Below are 19,380 nucleotides of genomic sequence, written 5' to 3'. Positions count from 1 at the left end.
TGAAAATTACCTTTTTTTCTTGAAGAGCTTGTAACTGAACAAAAATGAAACTGTGGAGTTTTTAGCTTGCTTTTGATGATACATGCTGTAGTTACTGGAAGTGATATTCTCGTGCTCTTTTGTTAATCTCATTGAACAGAAAATAATATTAGGCCTTTACCTGTCCCCTTCAAGTTAGTGAAATGATGTATCTCTAATCTCAGGTTGGAGGGCCAAATTTAAGATCAGACACTGCAGGTCTTTTCCATCCAGTACAGTCAGTGAATAACAGCTTGTTAAAATAAAGTATGATTATTTAGAATAAAAGCATTTTAAGGGGGGGTGGGGGGAATTCTTTTAAGACAATAAAATACTCCAAGACACATAGTCAAGAGCCAGGTGGGCATGCTAACAGATTATCTAACCGCTGTCCACATAAAAAGCCTGAAAAATAAAAATCCTCCACTGACCTTTGTTGTCAGCTTGATAGCTGATATGCTGTACCTACTAGCTATCTGACAATGTACTGTTCCGGTGACTCAAAATTGTGGGGAAAAATTGAAGTAAGTTGTTCATAATTTGGTAATAAATATTGCTACTTTCAACTCCTAAGACTGGGAAATCTTAACAAGCGTCTTTTCTGGAAGCTACACAGTAGGGACTCAAAGCTGCTAGATTTGGTCAATGTCTTTTAAATACATGGTTGGATGCTTCTTATCTGGGAAATCTTTGAACTGCTTCCTTGTTTGCTCTTCCCTAATCCTGCAAAATAAGTTAAGTTAATATATGCATAAATGTTACATGCCTTACTCCCCTTGAGTTCTTATTTTCATTATATCTAAAGCTATTGTATTTTAGTTTTTATTACCTCCTAAAGACCATGAGTCATTATTTTGAAGCCCATCTTTTTCCCTGTGACAAACTCTAGATCCACTTCTTACTTTCTAGTCAGATTGCCTGGGCTTTATGTATCTGGTTGACTAACATATAAATTACTGTGAGTGTTAATTACTTTTCTGCTAGGTAAGGTGTCAGGACAGAAGAAGCAACATTAACAGTCTTACATTGGCTTTAAACCAATACATAGTAATTAAACAGTCTTAAAATCTTAAGAAGCAAACATTAATTAGACTTCATGAGTTACCAGGAAAATCCTGCCCAATCTGGTAAACCCCTATATCTTTTTAAAAATAATGCTGTAAAATCTAAGACAATATAGAAAAATAGTATACTTCTATAGCTTTATAGAGGAAAATAGCTTACCCTTGCATAATTTTATATCTAGTTTTATAGGTTCTTTTAAAATTATTGTTACAAGTTATACTTGGTATTTTTATGTTAAGATTAACAATAATATTTGCAAGGTCTAGACCAAATTCTTTGTATTATTTGAAACAGCAAACAACCTTTGTGCTTTAAATCAAGCTGGCACAAAAAAAAGTCCCTATACATGGTCTTCTCAACAGCTCTACATGCTTTTTTCTTTGTTTTATTTTTGTATTTGTGTGCAACTAGGCAATACTACAGGATCTGGAGCAAAGACGTCCCCAACTGGATGAACTAATAACTGCAGCGCAAAATCTAAAAAACAAGACGAGCAATCAAGAGGCCAGAACAATAATTACTGACCGCAGTAAGTGGTGATTCTGCTATCATATGATGTTTCAGAAAATATGGAAAAATGTTGTAATACCTGATAAGCATAGCATTTTTCAGACACTTTATGCCTTTGCCATGAGAAGGAGAGTTCCATCAGGAGACAGTTCTCACACTGATTTTCCAAACTGCATATAGAAGAAATGTAAGTGAAAGTCAGTGATCGTATATTCCAAATTTTTCACCTTAATTTCGTATTGCTTGTCTTCATAGTGGAAGCACATTGTAGAAAATATAGAATGTGATCACTACAGATAAAGAAATACATTTATTCTTAAACAAGGAGGGAAAAGAAAGAATTCACAGAGTATAGCCGTAGGCTTGTAAGAAGCTTTCAATTCCATCCCCTGTAGTACAGCTGCAGCCTCTTCTTTCATCTCACCTCAGTTGACACACAAGTCTGATGATACTCTGCATTAGTCTGTATTAGTTCTTCAGTTCTGGCTTCCCTTTCCAGAATTAACCAACTGGCTGTGTCTAAGGTGCAAAAATTAGTAGGTCCAGTTTTAGAAGACGTCTATAGAAGATGTAGTGTTGTCACCCTTGGACGCTTGCATGTCCTTATGCCCTTCACTATAGGATGAAACATACTCTGAAGGTCATGCTATAAAAGCAGCCCTCTGTGGTGGATTGTTACATATCTTCAGTTATTGAGTACTCAGGACTAAAAACTATAAAAAATGAATTTCTTATGGTCCTAAAGGTCCCCTGTGGAGCTTAGAGAAGACTCAGGCCAAACACTTTGCATGTGGACACAGCCAATTCACTTTAGGTGGATGCAAACTGTTCTGCACATCTTGTCCCGGAGACCAGGGATTGCCCCCTGAAACTGATGACACGGACAGTGTATACGTAGGCTAAACTTCTCCATCCCCATAATTAAAAGAAAAAAAAATATGCACACATACATTACCTCTTTCTTTTTATTCCATCAGGTAAATACTTTCCATAATATGTCAAAATCACATTGCATGTTTGGACTGCGTTGTTGTTAGAAGCACACGCAGATACTATTTAGACTATATCCTATGTGAAATAACATTGTTTAACTGCTATTCTCTTCCTGGCCTTGAAAAGTATTACTGAGAGAGAGAGAAGCTGTGTTTGTTTTTTTTGAAGTTTGAGAAGAAATGGATAGCACTTATATATTGCACAAGAACCTGTTCCTGTTTGACATGCAAATTAATTTTAAAATCACATACTCAATTGAATTCGGATGAAGTGTGTATATATACCTTAACTTTACAGTTCTTATTCAAAGCCAACATATGTAGTACTCCCATCAGTATTTTCTAGTATGTTTTAATTTTTAATTCTGAGGCAAGTCTTCTGAAGACAAGAATTGTAGACTTTACATGAAATGCAAGCATAATTCCTATATGCCCTCATGTGAATTGTATGCATGACTAAATTTTGTTCTGTTGGAAAACCGCACTTCACTTTAAGTGAAATTGCCTTCTAAGAGAGATTAAATGCTTCTTTCTCATACAGAAAAAAAAAAAAAAAAGGAAAGCAAGCTATCAGACTGTAAATCATGAATGAGTATGTGGTAACCCCACTATATGACAGCTTGCATCTGTGGCTAGCAGTGTGGTGAATATATTTTACATGATGATTTCTTAGTGTTTGTCTGTAAGAATTCCCAAACTGATTAGCTGGTTCTGAACTTAAAGATTCATTTTTGCTGTGTTTTAGCAATTAGTTTTCTATGCTGTAACTGTCAATATCCTTGACTGCAAAAGTACAACTTACGATGCAATAGATACCGGTCAGGTGCGTTTATGTTCTTTCAAGTACATCTTACTGTAGTATAGCATCTTCGAACATCATCCTGTTGTTGCTAATGAAATAATCTTCAAGTAAAGTATTTATTGTCAGAAATATATAGGGTCTGCATTTCTTCAATGGAGGGAGATACAGTATGATCAGGGCCCTTTTTGATCCAGTCTTCTGAGGCAGCAAACTAGATTCATGAAGGTTTTTTCATGCTTTGTTAGTTTATATTTGTACAATTGTAGGTAGTACTAAACACTATTCAAGAGGTATTTATTCCTTTAGAATTTTAAGGAGATCATGATATTTCCAGGGGGAAAAAAATTCTAGGACTTTAAAATATGACACATAAGGTTTTTCCAAATATATGCCAAATGTGGCATACTGTCATCTGAAGTACTTCTTTAAAAGAACAATAGTAATTTTTGTATTTTTAATAGCATGACATTATTTTTTCCCCCTGTATGTTGTATGAAGAAGATGGAAATTGCTCTGTTTGATTTGAATTAGGCCTGCTAAATACCTCTATAGACAGGATCCACTTGTTCTTGCTACACCTACCGTGCGAGTAGTTCACCCCTCCCACCCCTTCACAGCGCTATGCTGTCCTGGACGTAGGAGGACTCTCCTTATCCCCAGCACAGCTCCTCTGAAGCCTGCTGTGCTGTGCAGCGCTCCCACCTAGTGCACCCAGTTTTGCCTTGCAGTCCAGCAGATACGGAGCCCAGCCTATTGCACCCAGGGTGTCGTCCCCAGGTCCATCCACAGGAATCTTGCTTGCATCCAGAGATGAACCCTGGACCAGAGAATGCGCTCCCCTTGCTAAGGCCTGCACGTTCCCCACAGCCTTAGAGAGCATCCCCTCCGTTATACTTGGACTTTGCACCAGAGTCCTGCTGCAAGTCCTCCCTGACTACCTCACCTGCAGACTGTTTCCCATTTCCTGTGGGTTTTTTTACCCTCTTCATGAATACAAATAGGTTACCATGGTTATGTCTTAGCAGTTCTTAGTACTCATTCAAATCTATCCAGTTTCGTGACCTGAGCACCAGCACTGTGCTATTTGTGCTCCTCTGCAGCAGCTGTGTACCGCTCTCCCATGCAGCCTTCTGTAATGTCGCACTATCAGGTGCCAAATGCATCGAATCCCATCACGAAGGAAAGGGAGTGCAGGGCTGTGCTGCGCTAGTCTGTCACGTAGGAGCTGATAGACTTGACTATCTCTAGTGCACTACCTCTTCCTAGGCTGAAACATGGGATCTCACACTTTGAGAAGTAAAAAGCTGAGAAGATGAGCTAATTTGTATGAATATGTTGTTCATTGCCTTTTACTATTAAGGTGCTAGTAAAAAACCAAACCACAATCATCTGGCCTATATCACTGAACAGATATATTATAAATACTAAATGAGACTCATAGCTACTCTACAAGATAGCTGCATTTTTGGTCACAGGGTGGGTCAGCATGCCATCAACTGGAATTAAAACCCTGAAGGTTCTGGCTTCTGTGCTAGCTAATGTTGGCAACTCTTGAGTCATTCTGCTTGCAGAAATATGTGTGTTATGCTCGTTAAAGTCTCACTTTGAATTATATTTAGAAGCCATTATTGCCTTTGAAAGTATTTATAAAAACAAGCAAGGTAAACATTTTATACAAAATCAAGCAAATCAAAAGACATTTCTTAAACAATCTCTAAGAACAGCTGCAAAACAGTCAACGATCATGAGATTATTTTTCAACAGAATTGTCATAGTACTGCACAGGTTTAGTCTTTCTTTAGGAAATAAAAGCAGAAATTAAAGATAAGCTCATACAATTGGATTATTTCCTTTGAACCTTTTTTTCTCCACTCTTACTTCATTATCTGTATGAAATTGCAGGAGCTATACTACATAAAAAGAACTTGGCTCTATAAAGTAAAGCTTGTGTTATGTTTACATAATGTCATACTCAAATCTCTGTTCTATGTAAATCATAGTTTGTTTACAACTTAAACATTAAAGAATACATAAGAATAATAATTACATTTAGTCTTGAGGAAAAGTTGTGGGGAAAAGCAAGATGCCTCTCTGCTCTTTTAATGCCCTTGATAAAGCATTCTATTCTAACAGAACCATATGCTGTACAATAACGTTTTTCTCTACATAATGCATCACAGCTCCAAAACACTTTGCTTTACTGCTGATGAAAATGTTGTTTCCTTAAATTGAATGAGTTTATAAGCAACTTTGAATATAATAAAGTAATTAAACTTTGAAAATTCCCTTTATTTTCCATCAGTTCCTATGTATAGAATACATAAAGCCGGTAACAAGTCAATATAGAAATATACTGAGAGATAATAAAAACAAATTTACAGTCTTAGAATCAGAAATACCAAAGTAATTACAAAGGCTATGTTAGATCTTGCTAGATCCTGGAAATGTAAGAAACTTTAAATAGCAGGCCTTCCTACTGCTGTGTTCACACACATGTGAAAGATAACGGTGAATAACCTTTCTGCGGTTTTACTTTGCTAGTAATTTACATCCTGATTTTGTAATGTGGTTTCTGGCTGTGTAAGCGATAGAGGAGGTATAAAAATGAATATTTATAGGACTCTATGAAGAAATAATCTCTTACTGACTAAAGAATCTCCCTTTCAAGATTATAAGAAGCTAAAGTAACACGCATCTTTCTTCAGCAATTGTGTGAAATGTAGTGAACTCTCAAAATATCACTTGAGAGGTTAATTAAGTTCTATTACATTAAATACATAAATAATAGCAATAAATACAAGCATTTCAATGAGGACTATTTTTCATCAAGAATTACGCATTGGGACCAAATGATTCCTTTTGAGATTTATTTGGCAGTTTTTAAAACTAAGTCCACAAATGTATGAATAATTTATAGAGGATGTCTTCAGAAGAGTTATTTTGGTCTTGTGGTTAGTTTTTTGTTTGTTTGGTTTGGTTTTTTTTTGAAGAAAGAAAAGCTATATGTTATAATTGGTTGTTAGGAGACCTGCGCTTGAACTAATCTGAAAAGAGTCTGAGTGTCTCTGTGCCACTCCATGAAAAGGCCTTTATTGAATAGTTTGCTGTATTTGACAGTTTTATGGCAAAATCATCAACTTGTCATCACTTTCACAACAAAATGTATGGAAACTCCACAGTGAATTACAGCTGTACTGTTGTTCTCGACATCTTAATAAAATAGCCGTCTCCATTGTACTGCCATCCATGTGGTTTTCTCTTAGAGCTATTGAATACAAATAAAGAGTTTACCACTTGGAAAAACAAATTCATACAATCTGGAATTTGTCATCCAGTAGTAAAACTCCTAGCTACCAAGACTGTAAAAGAAAAGTGTAAGAGAAAACTGTACTTGTATACAGTTTGACCACGTATCTTGTTGATATTTTTAAGCTGAATTATGGAATGATTCCCAGTATTCTGTTCTCTAGATTCCACATATTTCAAGAACTTCTCAAGAACCTGAGTAATAGCTTTCCTATGTCATAAAGATGCAGAGTTTATTAATCAACCTGATGTGCTTCTTTACAGCTCAAACTTTGTTTTTTCCTGTGAGAACTCTATGCCATGGAAATGCAGGAAGGGAGAAACCATTTGTTGTTAAATGTCAATAACAAGATAAAACTATAGCTCTGAAAGGGGTAGCATGTTACTGGGAAGAGTACCTCATTTGATACCACTTCCTTGGCACAGATTTGCTGCTACAAGATTTGTAAGAAAGTTATGGGACATTTTAAGAAGGAGTAAGAAGTTATTTTGGAACACTGGGGAGTGTTGCCCTTTAAGAATGGGAAATAACATGCCCCAGAAATGTCTGAGTGATGGGTGAATTACAGTTGTATGTCACTTCTCAGGCTATATATACTAGAAGCCTATGGCTCAGAGGACAAAGGGCAAGATCTAAACTGCCTGCCTCAGGTGTTGTAGTGCTCCTAAAAAGGATGAGAGACTACAAGGTGACCTTCCTCCATTTCTGGTTATATTCTTGAGTAAAAGTGGCGTAGCTTTTTCGGTAGCCCCAGAGCTGCTAAGTGTATTAGGTGATGTCAGTGCTGGTGGCTTGCTCAGAGCTCACTTACCTTCTCAAGCCTGTGAAGAGAGATAATTACTAAACTTTGTGTTGTGTGGTAATTCAGGTGAAACGTAGTCGGCTAGTTCTAGACCAGGTACTTCTAAATAGATAAGAAAGTTCTAAGTTTTCTGTTCCTAGAAATCAGTCTGTGCTGGAGAACCCTGATTCCTGTGTTGGATAGAGGCACTTAATTTTGACCAAATCCTAAGTGTTAGTAAATTTTGTCATCTATCCTCCAAAATAGCTAGGAGAGCAGAATGGTTGACCAAATCTCTCATCAGGAAAATATGACCACAAAGTGAGTTCTCTGCTAATTGTGAGCTTGTGAACAGCAAAGGTAAAGTAAGGAGTGTAAGGCTGTGCTGCAGAAAGAGACCTTTCAGAAAGACTGATAAGGAAATAATTTTTTTTTTTAAAGCCTTTAAATAATTTTGACTAGGCCCAGAAAAGTGAAAAGAAAAAAAAACCCACACACACAAAAAAAAAACAAAACCAAAAAATGAAAAAAAACAAACCACCCTGAATAAGGAAAGCATGGTTTGGTAGGGGGATGCTTCATACTAATAGGTTATGCATTATTCTATGATGTAGCCATGGGTACATGAAGTTAATTCATTGACAGATTTGGGATATACCATCACCTGACAGAAGGAGAATGTACTTCCCAGTTTAGCCTAGGGAAGGATTTGGTAAGGCGTTGTGGGAGAGCTAGTGTTTGAGTCTGTGTTGTGTCTTTTTTTAACCTCTGTTGGTCATCTGTTGGTCATCATTTAGGGACTGAGTTAATCAATAGAGGTACTCTGTCAGAATACAGACCAAAAAATTCTTCTAATTTATAGTGCCAAGAAAATTCAAGCCTATTCAATATTCTGCAGTTTACTCTGCTGTTCTTAAAAAGTTTGGAGACTGAGGTGATAGAGGTAATTTTGGCAAAAGGGCCAAAGAATATAAAACTTCAGCCCCCCGCAACCTTCAACCTACCCAGTCACCAATTAGATGAAAGTAAGTGTTGCCCAGAACCATTGAGCAGACATGAAATGACAGAAAGTCTTGTTTACAGGCTGTCAGCAGGCAATTCCTTTCCCCAAGTACTATTGTCTGCTCCCCTACTAGGGTAAGTCCTATTAATAGGGTTGTTTGGGGCATCATTTCCTTCTTTTATGCTCAAGGGGAGTCATATTTTAACAGACTGGTTTTATGTAACTGCCTGCCTTTGTTCCTAAAGTCTTTGTGAAAATCTTTAATGCTCATAGAAATCTTCAATTTGAAGGAGCTCTCTTTTTTTAGTGTAACGAGACCAGCATCTCAGTAGCTTCAGAAAGAAGCAAATTTGCTTGCAAAAGTATTATAACCAAAATGTAAAGGGAAGGTAAGGAACTGCCACACAGGGTGAGATTGCAGGTCCTACTCATTTACTCTGTTGTCTCCGAAATCATTAGTACCATATCCTTCTGAAGAATATTTAAGAATTCAATAGTATGCAAATGTGAACTAAATTGAGAGTACTTCTCAGGATACAAAGTCTTTCTTTCATATCTTAAACAAGTGGAGAAGTCTTACCTTAATTTTTCGAGACATTTCACTGACTAAAACTGCCAAGAATTTGCAGTTCTTCAGGAAAGCGAGCACTGAGTTATTTTAGAGTTTTCAACATATTTAACAGTATCTAATGTGACACTTCCTATTTACAGTGTTACAGCAAAAAATCTGGTTTTAATTACATTGGATTTCAAAATTGGATTCAATCTCATTTTACAAATGTTAATTAACATTTATATAAAATACTTTGAAATCTGAAGATAATAAAGGCTGAAGAGGTTTGACTTGCATCTTGTCAGTAGTAGAAGAATGTTCCATTGACTTGTGTAGTGGCCAGATAATCAGAACGGATTTTTTTTCTCTTTGAGTGACACCAGAAAGACTCAGTCAAGTTTCTATGTTAAAAGGACTAGTGTTAATAATTTGCCATTAGAAATATTTATACCACTTATACCATACTTGTGGCCCATCTCCATTGCAAGTAAATATCCAAAATGATCAAGTTCCAAAAGTGAAAGAGGGGGAAACAACTGCCTATTATTTATAACCATATTGGCATTGTATACTTTAGGAATTATTTTTCAAAGTTAAAGACTTTTTATAAGCAATTTAAATTCCCTATCTACTGATGAAATTCCATCACTGTGCTTATATAAGGTCCATTTGGGCAATCAATAAAGTTACTGTCTAACCTTAAAATCTGTGAGTGTGTAGTTGCTCAAGGTCCTGGAAAATTAATTTTTTTTTTAGATAGGAGGTTTCTATTTCTTGCTAAATGCTAGGACTACTCCATATGTTTAAAGTCTGAAAGTCTTAGAAGTATTGCAGGATATGGTTTGGATGCATTGCCTTTTTTCTCTAAGGGAGTTATAAAACCCCATTTTTAACAAAAGCATCCCATTTACCCAAAAAAGCCTCATTATCTTCCTAGTTTTTACTCTCTTTATATAGGGTTTTGATATTTCAAGTTAGTAACTTTAATAATTTTATTTTAATTGATCTTTTAAATGTTGAAGTTCAGTCAGTGTATACAAGCATCAAAAAATTGCCTTTTTTAATATTAAATTGCCTGGGTTTTAGCTATCTTTTTCTTTTTATCGTTTACTGGGATTTACTTTTACAAGAGTTCTCATTGTGAATGTTGACATTGCAATGGTGACATTCTTTATTACTGGACTTGATGATATCACATACCTGAATGTATCTTTTGTCAGAATAGATGTCAGCAACTGATTAGAGAGTAATTTGGGGTTTGCATTTGTTTTTAGATTTGGGCAAGATGGCAGAATTTAACGAGTGGTTAGCACTTTTGGGAATCAGGAGATTTTCACGCGTTTTATCTGGTAGTAATCCCCTGAAATACAGAAGCTGCCAGGAACTGTGCTGTCGCACATCTGCTGCCATCTGTATCAAAACCACTTATCACTTTTTCAGTTACACATACTAGTTGCATTTTCACGTTTGTACTTCCATGTATTTTCATGGGTGATTTTAATAATCTATAAAAACACTGAAAACCTAACCTTTCGTATTTACAACTATGAAAACCATTTTGAAGACGTGATGCGGCGTTATGAAAAGACACCTGAGCTACCCCCCGGACTAAAAGCTGTCCAGGCCCTCAGCTGAGGGGCTTCGCTGGGGCTGGCAGGACGTGCCGGAGCGCCTCGTTCCGTGCCTGCTCCTCCAGCCCCGCTCCCACGTCCGTCCTCCATTTTGTTTCTCCAGGCTTCTCCTCGCCTCTCTCCTTTCGTGTTTCCTCACCAACCTCCAACCCCGCCTGCTGCCGCCCTGCCTACCACACGTTTGGGCAGAGGCACCGCCGCCTCCTCTCTCTGGCGGAGCTCCGGCGGGCACCGGCTGGAACCAGCTGTGACCGGCGCGGGGCAGCTCATGGCCTCCTCCCGCCCAGGCGCCCCGCAGGGCCTGGCCGGCCCTGCCGCCCCAGCCGGGGCTGCGCCGCCAGTGCTGCCGGAGCCGAGGCAGCAGGTCAGACAGCGGCCGGGCTCCCAGGCGACGTGTGGCCCCAGCGGAGCTCACCGGCTCTTTCCTGAAGACTGCAAGGGCGCCTGGGAGGTGTGTTTTTGTCCGCCTGCCTCTGCCTCCTCCATTTCCTCTCCTCCTCTCTCTGTCCCACAGGTGGAAAATGCTGGGTTACGTCATCAGTTTTTGTGTTGCTTCTTCCCTTACTCCTCCGTTTGCATCGTGTAATTGCACTTATCTTTCACTCCGGCTAAGCCTTCCTGCTTACCTCCACTTTCTAGGACCCGTCTTGTGAAAATCACCGTTGTAGCTCAGACCAGGGCTCTGTCTGTAGCGTAGGTAGTGCAGGAAAACCGTATCGGATTTAGGGATCGAAGGTTCCACAGGCCTATTCAGAAGCATTTTTGGTGTTTTCATGGTTTATACAGGAAGTGTCCCATTACTTTTCCGGTTGTAATGTGCGAGATCTGGAAAAAAATATTAGCCAAGTAATAGTCTTTATTTTCAGATGTTATCTTCTTCCCTTAGACTTGGTCTTATCATGTTCTCAGATACTGTTGGAGACATCTCCGAATTCCTAAGTTTAGTAAACCTCCAGCTGCTTGCAGCAGCAGAGGTGGAGCAGGTCTGTGCCTCCGCCTGTCTGCTTTCTGCTCAGAAACGCTGCCCGTGCTTCCAGCACTGCACGTCGGAAACATCTCGGGGAGGACCGAGAGGGATGCTGCCATCAGCAATGAAGGTGCTGTGCTCTGGTAGCTACCCACACAGGGTGACTTCTGTCAGTGAGAAGTCACAGATTGCTTTGAAAGTGATGGAAATGCTTCGTCCTTGGAGATGAAGTCACGGAGCGAGTAATCGTGTTTTTATTTAGCTGGAACAGGACCTGGCACCCAAATGCTAATATAAACACTTGGACTAGGGATTAATTCAGTTGCATCTGTAATTGTAATCGGTGAAAGAAGAGGCAAGATAAGGGTAACAAAAAAATTCTGGAATATCAAGAGAAACGTGTGATGGAAAGTAGAGAGAGAATGCTTGCAAAGACTGAGGCAGCTTACTGGTAAGGCCAGCTACTGCAACAAAGCAAGCAGGTTTTTTTATTCCTTCCTTGCGAATATAAGATTGCATCCAAGGAATACTTGCCGCCTTCATTTTTCTTCCTAGTGGAAGACCCCTGCCAAACACTAGGTGCTGACTTACTCCTTATGCTTAAGGTCAGTTGTGTGATAGCATATGGGTTTAATTTTTTTGCCCTTAGAAATCAATGAAAATACAGTAAGAGCAAACTTCTTGTATGATCAGAGGTGAGGATGACCTCAATTTAATTTCTAGATCTGCTACAGACTTTCTTTGTAATTTCAGAAAAGTTTTTTAATTTCATATGTTCAGTTCTTCACCTAGATAATGTGGGATAATATATCTTAAATCCCAGCCTTTGTCTGCCACATGTTCAGAAGAATAGGTTTTTTGACCTGTTTTGTTTGAATATGTCAAACCCAAGTCTTTGCTGGTTTGGCTAGTGTTTCAAGGCAGTATTGTGTTAGAAATAGTAGCTTGCACAGAATGTTGTAAATGTGACTAGAAGCAGACATGTAAACAGTAAAAATATCCATTTTATTTTATTCTTACCCATGATGATACAAACAGAAGAGCTATGCTAGCTGTGTTGTGACAAATTAGTCAAAATGAAAATAAATGGAAATAACAAAAAGGGAATTGTTTAGAAATGGATTTTTCAAAACATGATCAAATTACTCGTCCACTGACATTTCATCCAGAGTTTGATGGGCAACATTTAATGTCCACAGTTATTTTAAAAACTGTGTCAGAACAGTATATGTTCATTTATGCCAGACCATAATTTTCTGTAGTAATTACAGAGCAAACAGGAAACAAAGGTCCTGCTCTATAGAGATTACAAGCTAAATTTAGATGCCACATAATCAGTGATATCAGGCAAATGCAGATTTTGGTGTACATTGTGTCCCATCTCTTTTTCTAAAATGAATGCAATACACAAAGAACATATATTGGAACCTGCAGTTGTTCTCAGACAATCTAGTTAAGCACCCTGGAGTACGTTTGGCCTGCGGATTTTACTTTGGCGATCCTCAATATAAATTTATCATGGTTTTAGTTTTGCTTGAGTTGGGAATAAACCAATAACAAAAAGTGTTTTTCACAGCCCCAAAGCTCCTTTGCAAGTCCAACCTGAGTAAATAGCAGCTTAGCCTGTGTGAGAAAGGTCCTAAGACTTTGGTGGGTAGTTGCACCAGCTGGTGGTTCATTCTGTTACGTATGCCAAATCATCATTATGGTGACTTATGAAATACTGTAGATAATTCAAAGAATTTAATTTTATTGCTGTTTTTCAGGACCATAAGCATATGAAAATGGTGACTCTGAGGCTTTTCAAGCTGTGTTTAGTGGATAGCAATGCTCATAGGATTGAGTCCTCCTTTATCATGCCAAAAAGGGATGGAAGAGGAAATAGAATAAAAGTTCTGGAGATTAGCTGCTCATATTTCATCTTTCTTATCAGCAGGCCTATTGCATGATAGGTGAGAAATTGACCCATCAGAGAGTGATCTGGAAAATCCCTAACTGAGTAACAGCAAAGGAGAGTAGATGTTGAACAGTCTGATGTATGGTGAGAAAATGGTGGCATCTGTGCTTGGTGGGACTTAGAACCTGAAACAGAATATTTAGAAAAGTTTTCATTTCATTATATTTTATTTTGATGGGAACCTGCATACAGCAGAGGAAACGCCTATGCCATGGAAGTTTTTCTGGGAAGTGTCAGACTGTGTTTATGTCTGCTTTATCTTCTTAAGTGTAGAAATGAGTGCAGTTTTCCAGATGAAGAGATGTAATAATTTTGCAGAATATTCATTACATTTCCAGTATCGTTATTCTCTTTGAATTTTTACGCTTTTGACACTTGGCTTTCTTCACTGCAGCATTATATTAGGATGGCAACAGTAATGGTTTAATCTGTTCGTTGGATACCTTTTCTTTGCTCTATTTTATGTGTTTTCCTGCAAGCAGGATGTTGAGCTCTGTAGGAAAATTAGAATAGAATAGAATAGACTATTTCAGTTGGAAGGGACCTACAAGGATCATCTAGTCCAACTGCCTGACCAGTTCAGGGCTGACCAGAAATTAAAGCATGTTATTAAAGGCATTGTCCAAATGCCTCTTAAACATTAACAGGCTTGGGGTATTGATCACCTCTCTAGGAACCCTGTTGCAGTGTTTGACCACCCTCTGGGTAAGGAAATGCTTCCTAATGTCCAGTCTAAGCCCATGTAGTGTGTTCGGTTCAAAATTTGCTGAGTTTCAGCTATATCAGAATAGTGATTATGAGATGTGTTGTTTTGTCTAAAGTTGATTAACTTTAGTCCATTTAGTGTCTCATGAATGTTATGATCTGTGTTGGAGTACCAAAGAGAACATGAACAAAAAAGGACAGATGTCTGATTAAAACAAAACAAAACACCCCAAAACAAACTAAACCCCTTCTCAAACCAAATCTGCAGTAAATGGCAAGTTACTATGTCTGTCCTTTTCTCAAGATTGGTGTAACTGGCACATTAAACATTTTTTTTCTTTTATTAGTCAGCTAAAATATTGGACTAAGATGACAGATATGGTATGTTGAGGATTTTTAAAAATTATTTATCTATTTGGTTATTAAGAAACAAATACATGTGTATGTCATGCCAGGCTCGATAGCTAGGGACCCAGTTCATGTGACCTTGAGAACTAGTCCTATAAATTAAAAAGAGGTGAAAAAAATGTTACTTTTTTTTTTTCTTACATGCCCCTATGCTTGTAGAGCTGTGCTCCTTTAATAGTTCAAGTACCAGCATTTTTATGATAGGCCCTTCATTTTCTAATCAGTGCTTAGTTTAAAAAAAAAAAAGAGAGAGAGAGCAGTATAGCTACACAGGGAATGCTGAAAACCTTTGAACGTTTTGGAAATTTCAGAAGAAACATTTTTTATGCAATGTATGTTACTTCCTTAGTTGACCCTGTTGAATATTTGCTTTGAAGTGTATAAGGTCATTTTAAGTGTGAAATTTAACTATTTCATTGCTTTTTATTTCAACAAAGTCCCACTACTACTTGGCCAAATAAGTGGAGAGTACTCATTAAAAGAAGAAGGAAAAAAAAAAAATGTAACATCCTGTTCACAAAAGAATCTCTGGGTCATTTTTCAGCCTATTTTTAAGTATTGCATTTCAGGCCATTAAGAGTTTCAAGTGTTGGGAAGCTAAGATTGTCTTCCTCTGCATTAAAAAAAAATGGATTAACCAATATCAGACTGATAGCATCTTCTGGAGTATGTAGAATATAGGTGCAAATGTGAGAGGGAAGACAGAATAGGGTGTAAGATGTGTGGAAATGTCAGTCTGAAGTAGAAGCAAGAGCCCCGAGGAATTACCTTTGGAAGTACTTAGTTCAATATTAATGTAATTTTTCTAAAAGACCGTAACTGTAAATCTAAAAGAAAAAGGTTGGTTTTGTCTTGGCCAGAAATACAGTCTTTAATTTACAGTCTTGTGATATCTGATGCTTTTCTCCTTTCAGGAAGATTATTGTGAGAGAAGTAATTATTTTACCCAAATCACCAGTACAATACATAATCTGTTGTGTAAATGTTACTTTCTTTTGACTCTATAAGCTTCTGTCTGTGCTGGAATTTCTAGTCAGCTCTCCCTGAAAAAATACCATGGAGGCAGCTGTATATCTGGTATTTCACTGCATTATTTATTGAGTACTACGTCCAGCTCTGGAGTCCCCAGTACAAGAAAGAGATGGACCTGTTAAAGCAGGTCCAGAGGAGGGCCATGGGGGCTGGAAGACCTCTCCCATGAAGACAGGCTGAGTGAGTTGGGGTTGTTCAGCCTGGAGAAGAGAAGGCTCCGGGGAGACTTTATTGCAGCCTTCCAGTACTTAAAGGGGGCTTATAAGAAAGATGGAGAGAGACTTTACCAAGGCTTGTAGTGACAGGACAAGGGGCAACAGTTTTAAACTGCAAGACGGTAGATTTAGATTAGGTATAAAGAAGAAACTCTTCACAATGAGGGTGGGAAGACACTGGAACAGGTTGCCCAGAGAAGTTGTGGATACCTCATCATCAGAGGTGTTCAAGGCCAGGTTGGATGGGGCTCTGAGGAACCTGATCTAGTGGAAGGTGTCCCTGCCCATGGCAGGAGGGGTTGGACTAGGTGATCTTTAAAGGTCCCTTCCAACCCAAGTCATTTTATGATTCTGTGATTATGAAATTGGTAACTTGCAAATAAAACAAATTTATACAGTCTTCTATTTCTGTTGTGAAATAACAAATTCATTAAGTTAACTCACTTCAGATACAAAATGCCCAACATTTATGCTTAAAGTTGAATATAGAAATATTTGAAAAAGAAACACTTTTGCTTCTTTGCTTTGAAATCAATTCTTGCTCATTTGGAAGCTTTCTTTGCTTTCAAAGGCAAAAATAAAAGTCAAAGCTATGATGTTGTGATTTGGCCCACTGTTTTTTTCTGATGCGTACATGGCTTTTTTTGGCTCAGTATTGTTGCCAGCACCCTGCTTTCCGTGTCTGTTGCATAGGTGAGTGAATGGAGCTCTAGAGCAGTCTCCCAGCTGACCTCCGGTGAGAGGCACGTGCCGTGGAGGTACAGCAGTTGAATCAGTGTGCGGGTTTGGCTTTGTCAGAAGCAGCACAGCAAAAGATTCGTGATAGTCCGTGCTCATAATTCCCAGTCATGGAGTACTGTAGAGAAGAGCTGTAGCCCAGCAGGCGGTCTCAGAGTTAAGACCAACAAATGGGAGCCGCTGTGTTGCTTACTGACCATTGCACAAAGTGTGCCAGTTTACCCTTGCTGATATGGCTTAATTAGTAAGTATTACAGTGGTAAGGATTTGGACTTTGAGAGTTATAGAAAACAAAAGCTCAGATGATGTTATTCTGACAGCTCATATAACATTTAATGTCAAATAACAGAAGGAAGAGATTTGCTTTTCATCCATTTTAAAATGAATCAAAGCCAGCTGCAGTCTTTGAATTTTGAATTTTGGATTTATGGCTTTTGTGGGGAGTGGAGGTTCTCCTGAGGAAATTACTTTGCTTCTTGAAGAAGAAAATAGAAATATAAACAGTATGCAAAACTTTGCTTCAGTAACTTGGAGGCTGATATTCACACATTTGCAGAATTCCTAAGTCCATTTTAATTTTCTAGGTATTTTGGTAGTCTACGGTTTCCCACAGTCTTGCCCGTACAGTTAGAGCTGGATCTATTAAATCAAAACCAAAACAAATTAGTGTTCAGATTAACAAACGCAGATATATTTGAAAAGCAAGTCTCAGCCTAAACTCAGTAGGAGTTAGGAGGCTGAAAACATTAAAAATATACGGTGTAAATATGAATGTATGATGGCAACAAAAAGTTATGTGGTACTAAGAATTCTGAAATTCATTGCCTGTATGCTTCATCAGGTAGGTAATGAATTTCATACATTTCAGGACTTAAACTGCCAGACTTACCGTTATGGTTTTGCATCAGTAAGTATGGAAGTCTATGAAAGCGTTGTTATATGAAAGCTGATGTACTTTAATAATGCTAATAGCATTCTTGTTTATATTCAGAGAAAGTAGAATATCATTTCACTAATTTAATGTCGCATTTTTAAATACAGGCACAGACAAGTCGTATTTCTTCTGCAAAAAAGGTTTTCTTAAGTATTTTGTAGGTAGGTTGATTATTACAAATGCTGTCACCCATGAACAGAAATTAGATTCATAATTATAAATTATTTTCCCTCTAATAGCTTAAGTAACCAAAATCCTAGAAAAAATATTAATGGACATTTGGGCAAAGATAAATAGTAAACTACCATGTCACTTCTAATTAAAAATTACATTCCTAAGAAAAGACAGAAATTAATGACATTTTCCTATTAAGTTCTTCAAAAACTTTTCTATAAATTTACAACTGAAATGATTGGATTACTTACATATTCACTCATCTAGTTAATCATATTAGTCATAATCCTCTGGCTTCAGTTTGGGTACCTTCCATCAGTCTAAATATCATTTCTAAATCTAATGTAAGTCTTCATAATTATGTGACAAATATTTAAGAAAGTAGCTAAATTCAATAATGCGGTAGCTATTTTCTACATACAACAAAGGAATTGAATAAAACATTTTGAAAGATGATTAAATCATTCCAGCAAGGGAACCCTCAGGTCTTTCAGTTAGTACAATGTTACTAAAAAGTTATTTTTTGATATAATCCAAATATGGGTGTCTCTGCAGAAGAAGATAATTTAGTTAACTTCTGGTGGCTTGTCCATATGCGTCCTGCTCCTGGGGTCAGGGAAGAATCACTACTGACTCTGCATCCTGCCTGAGCAGTGGGACTGATGGTGACGGTCCATTTCTCCGTAAACGTCCTGCTCTACTTCTGAAGGCTCTGGTGGCAATAGAGAGGTATCAGAAGTTCATTCCCTAATCTGTCTATACATCTCCCTAGTCAATACTTGTGTGTATATGCATATAGGTATTTTTATTTGTTTCTGTAGGTTTCTAGTAAAACTACACTTAGGTTTGTTACCTATTTCATGCTAAATCCTGAAGAATCTTACTTCTCTTTAGGGTAAGTGTTTATTTCTCACATCAAAATTTTACAGGTTGTGTAACATTTTAAAATGCAAGGCAAATGCTCTTGCACATCATGCATACCATGTTCTGCTCCCTTTTTCATTTAGTGAAAAGATGATCTTGAAAACTTCATTTGAGAGGTGATAAATGTTATATACATAAATACTTTTATAAAACTTGACAAACTACTGAATGCTTTCTGAGGGACCTGTTTTCCAAATAATAAGCTCTTGCATGCCCTTCTCAGTGCTCAGTCATGGAAGTTGCTTTTTGCTTGTTATAAGAAACTGATTTCTTTAGATGTGCTACCAGCTTAGTCTGGTCTCTAACTCCCACTCCGTATAGCAAGGCGTAAAGCATGCTTCACAGTGCTGAAGAATTATTCACTCGGTGCTTAGCGGAAACCACTTGACAGTTTTCAGTTCATGCTGTTTGATCTGACACTTCCAAAGGAACAGAGTGACCTTCATTAGTTTGATCATATGGAAGTGATTTTTAGATAAAAGAAAAATAGGCTTACCCTAGTGAAACAAAACAAAATCAAATCATAGAGTTGCAATAGTTGGAAATAATTACCCCCCAAAAGTATCAAACTACAAAATGAGATTATGAGTGTGCATGTTTAAAAAAAAAACAAACCACATTTAAATCTGTTGAAATCTCTCTTATTGCCTATCTTTCTTAGCCT

At 37.6% G+C, this 19,380-nt stretch overlaps 1 protein-coding gene across 12 annotated transcripts in view; it reads left to right on the top strand.

Annotated features, from left to right (window-relative positions):
• The window catches only part of DMD (dystrophin), a 1,298,312-nt gene that overhangs the window by 981,452 nt on the left and 297,480 nt on the right, over positions 1-19,380 (top strand). For all 12 annotated transcript variants that reach the window (XM_075033523.1, XM_075033524.1, XM_075033521.1 and 9 more), the window contains one exon: positions 1,495-1,612. In XM_075033523.1, the coding sequence (XP_074889624.1) occupies positions 1,495-1,612 (118 nt within the window). The remainder of the gene's footprint in view (positions 1-1,494; positions 1,613-19,380) is intronic.

This window comes from Buteo buteo, chromosome 8 (assembly GCF_964188355.1).
Source record: "Buteo buteo chromosome 8, bButBut1.hap1.1, whole genome shotgun sequence".
NCBI classification, from domain to species: domain Eukaryota; kingdom Metazoa; phylum Chordata; class Aves; order Accipitriformes; family Accipitridae; genus Buteo; species Buteo buteo.
The sequence above is the reverse complement of the archived record's forward strand: the minus strand, read 5'-3'. Positions and strand labels throughout refer to the sequence as shown.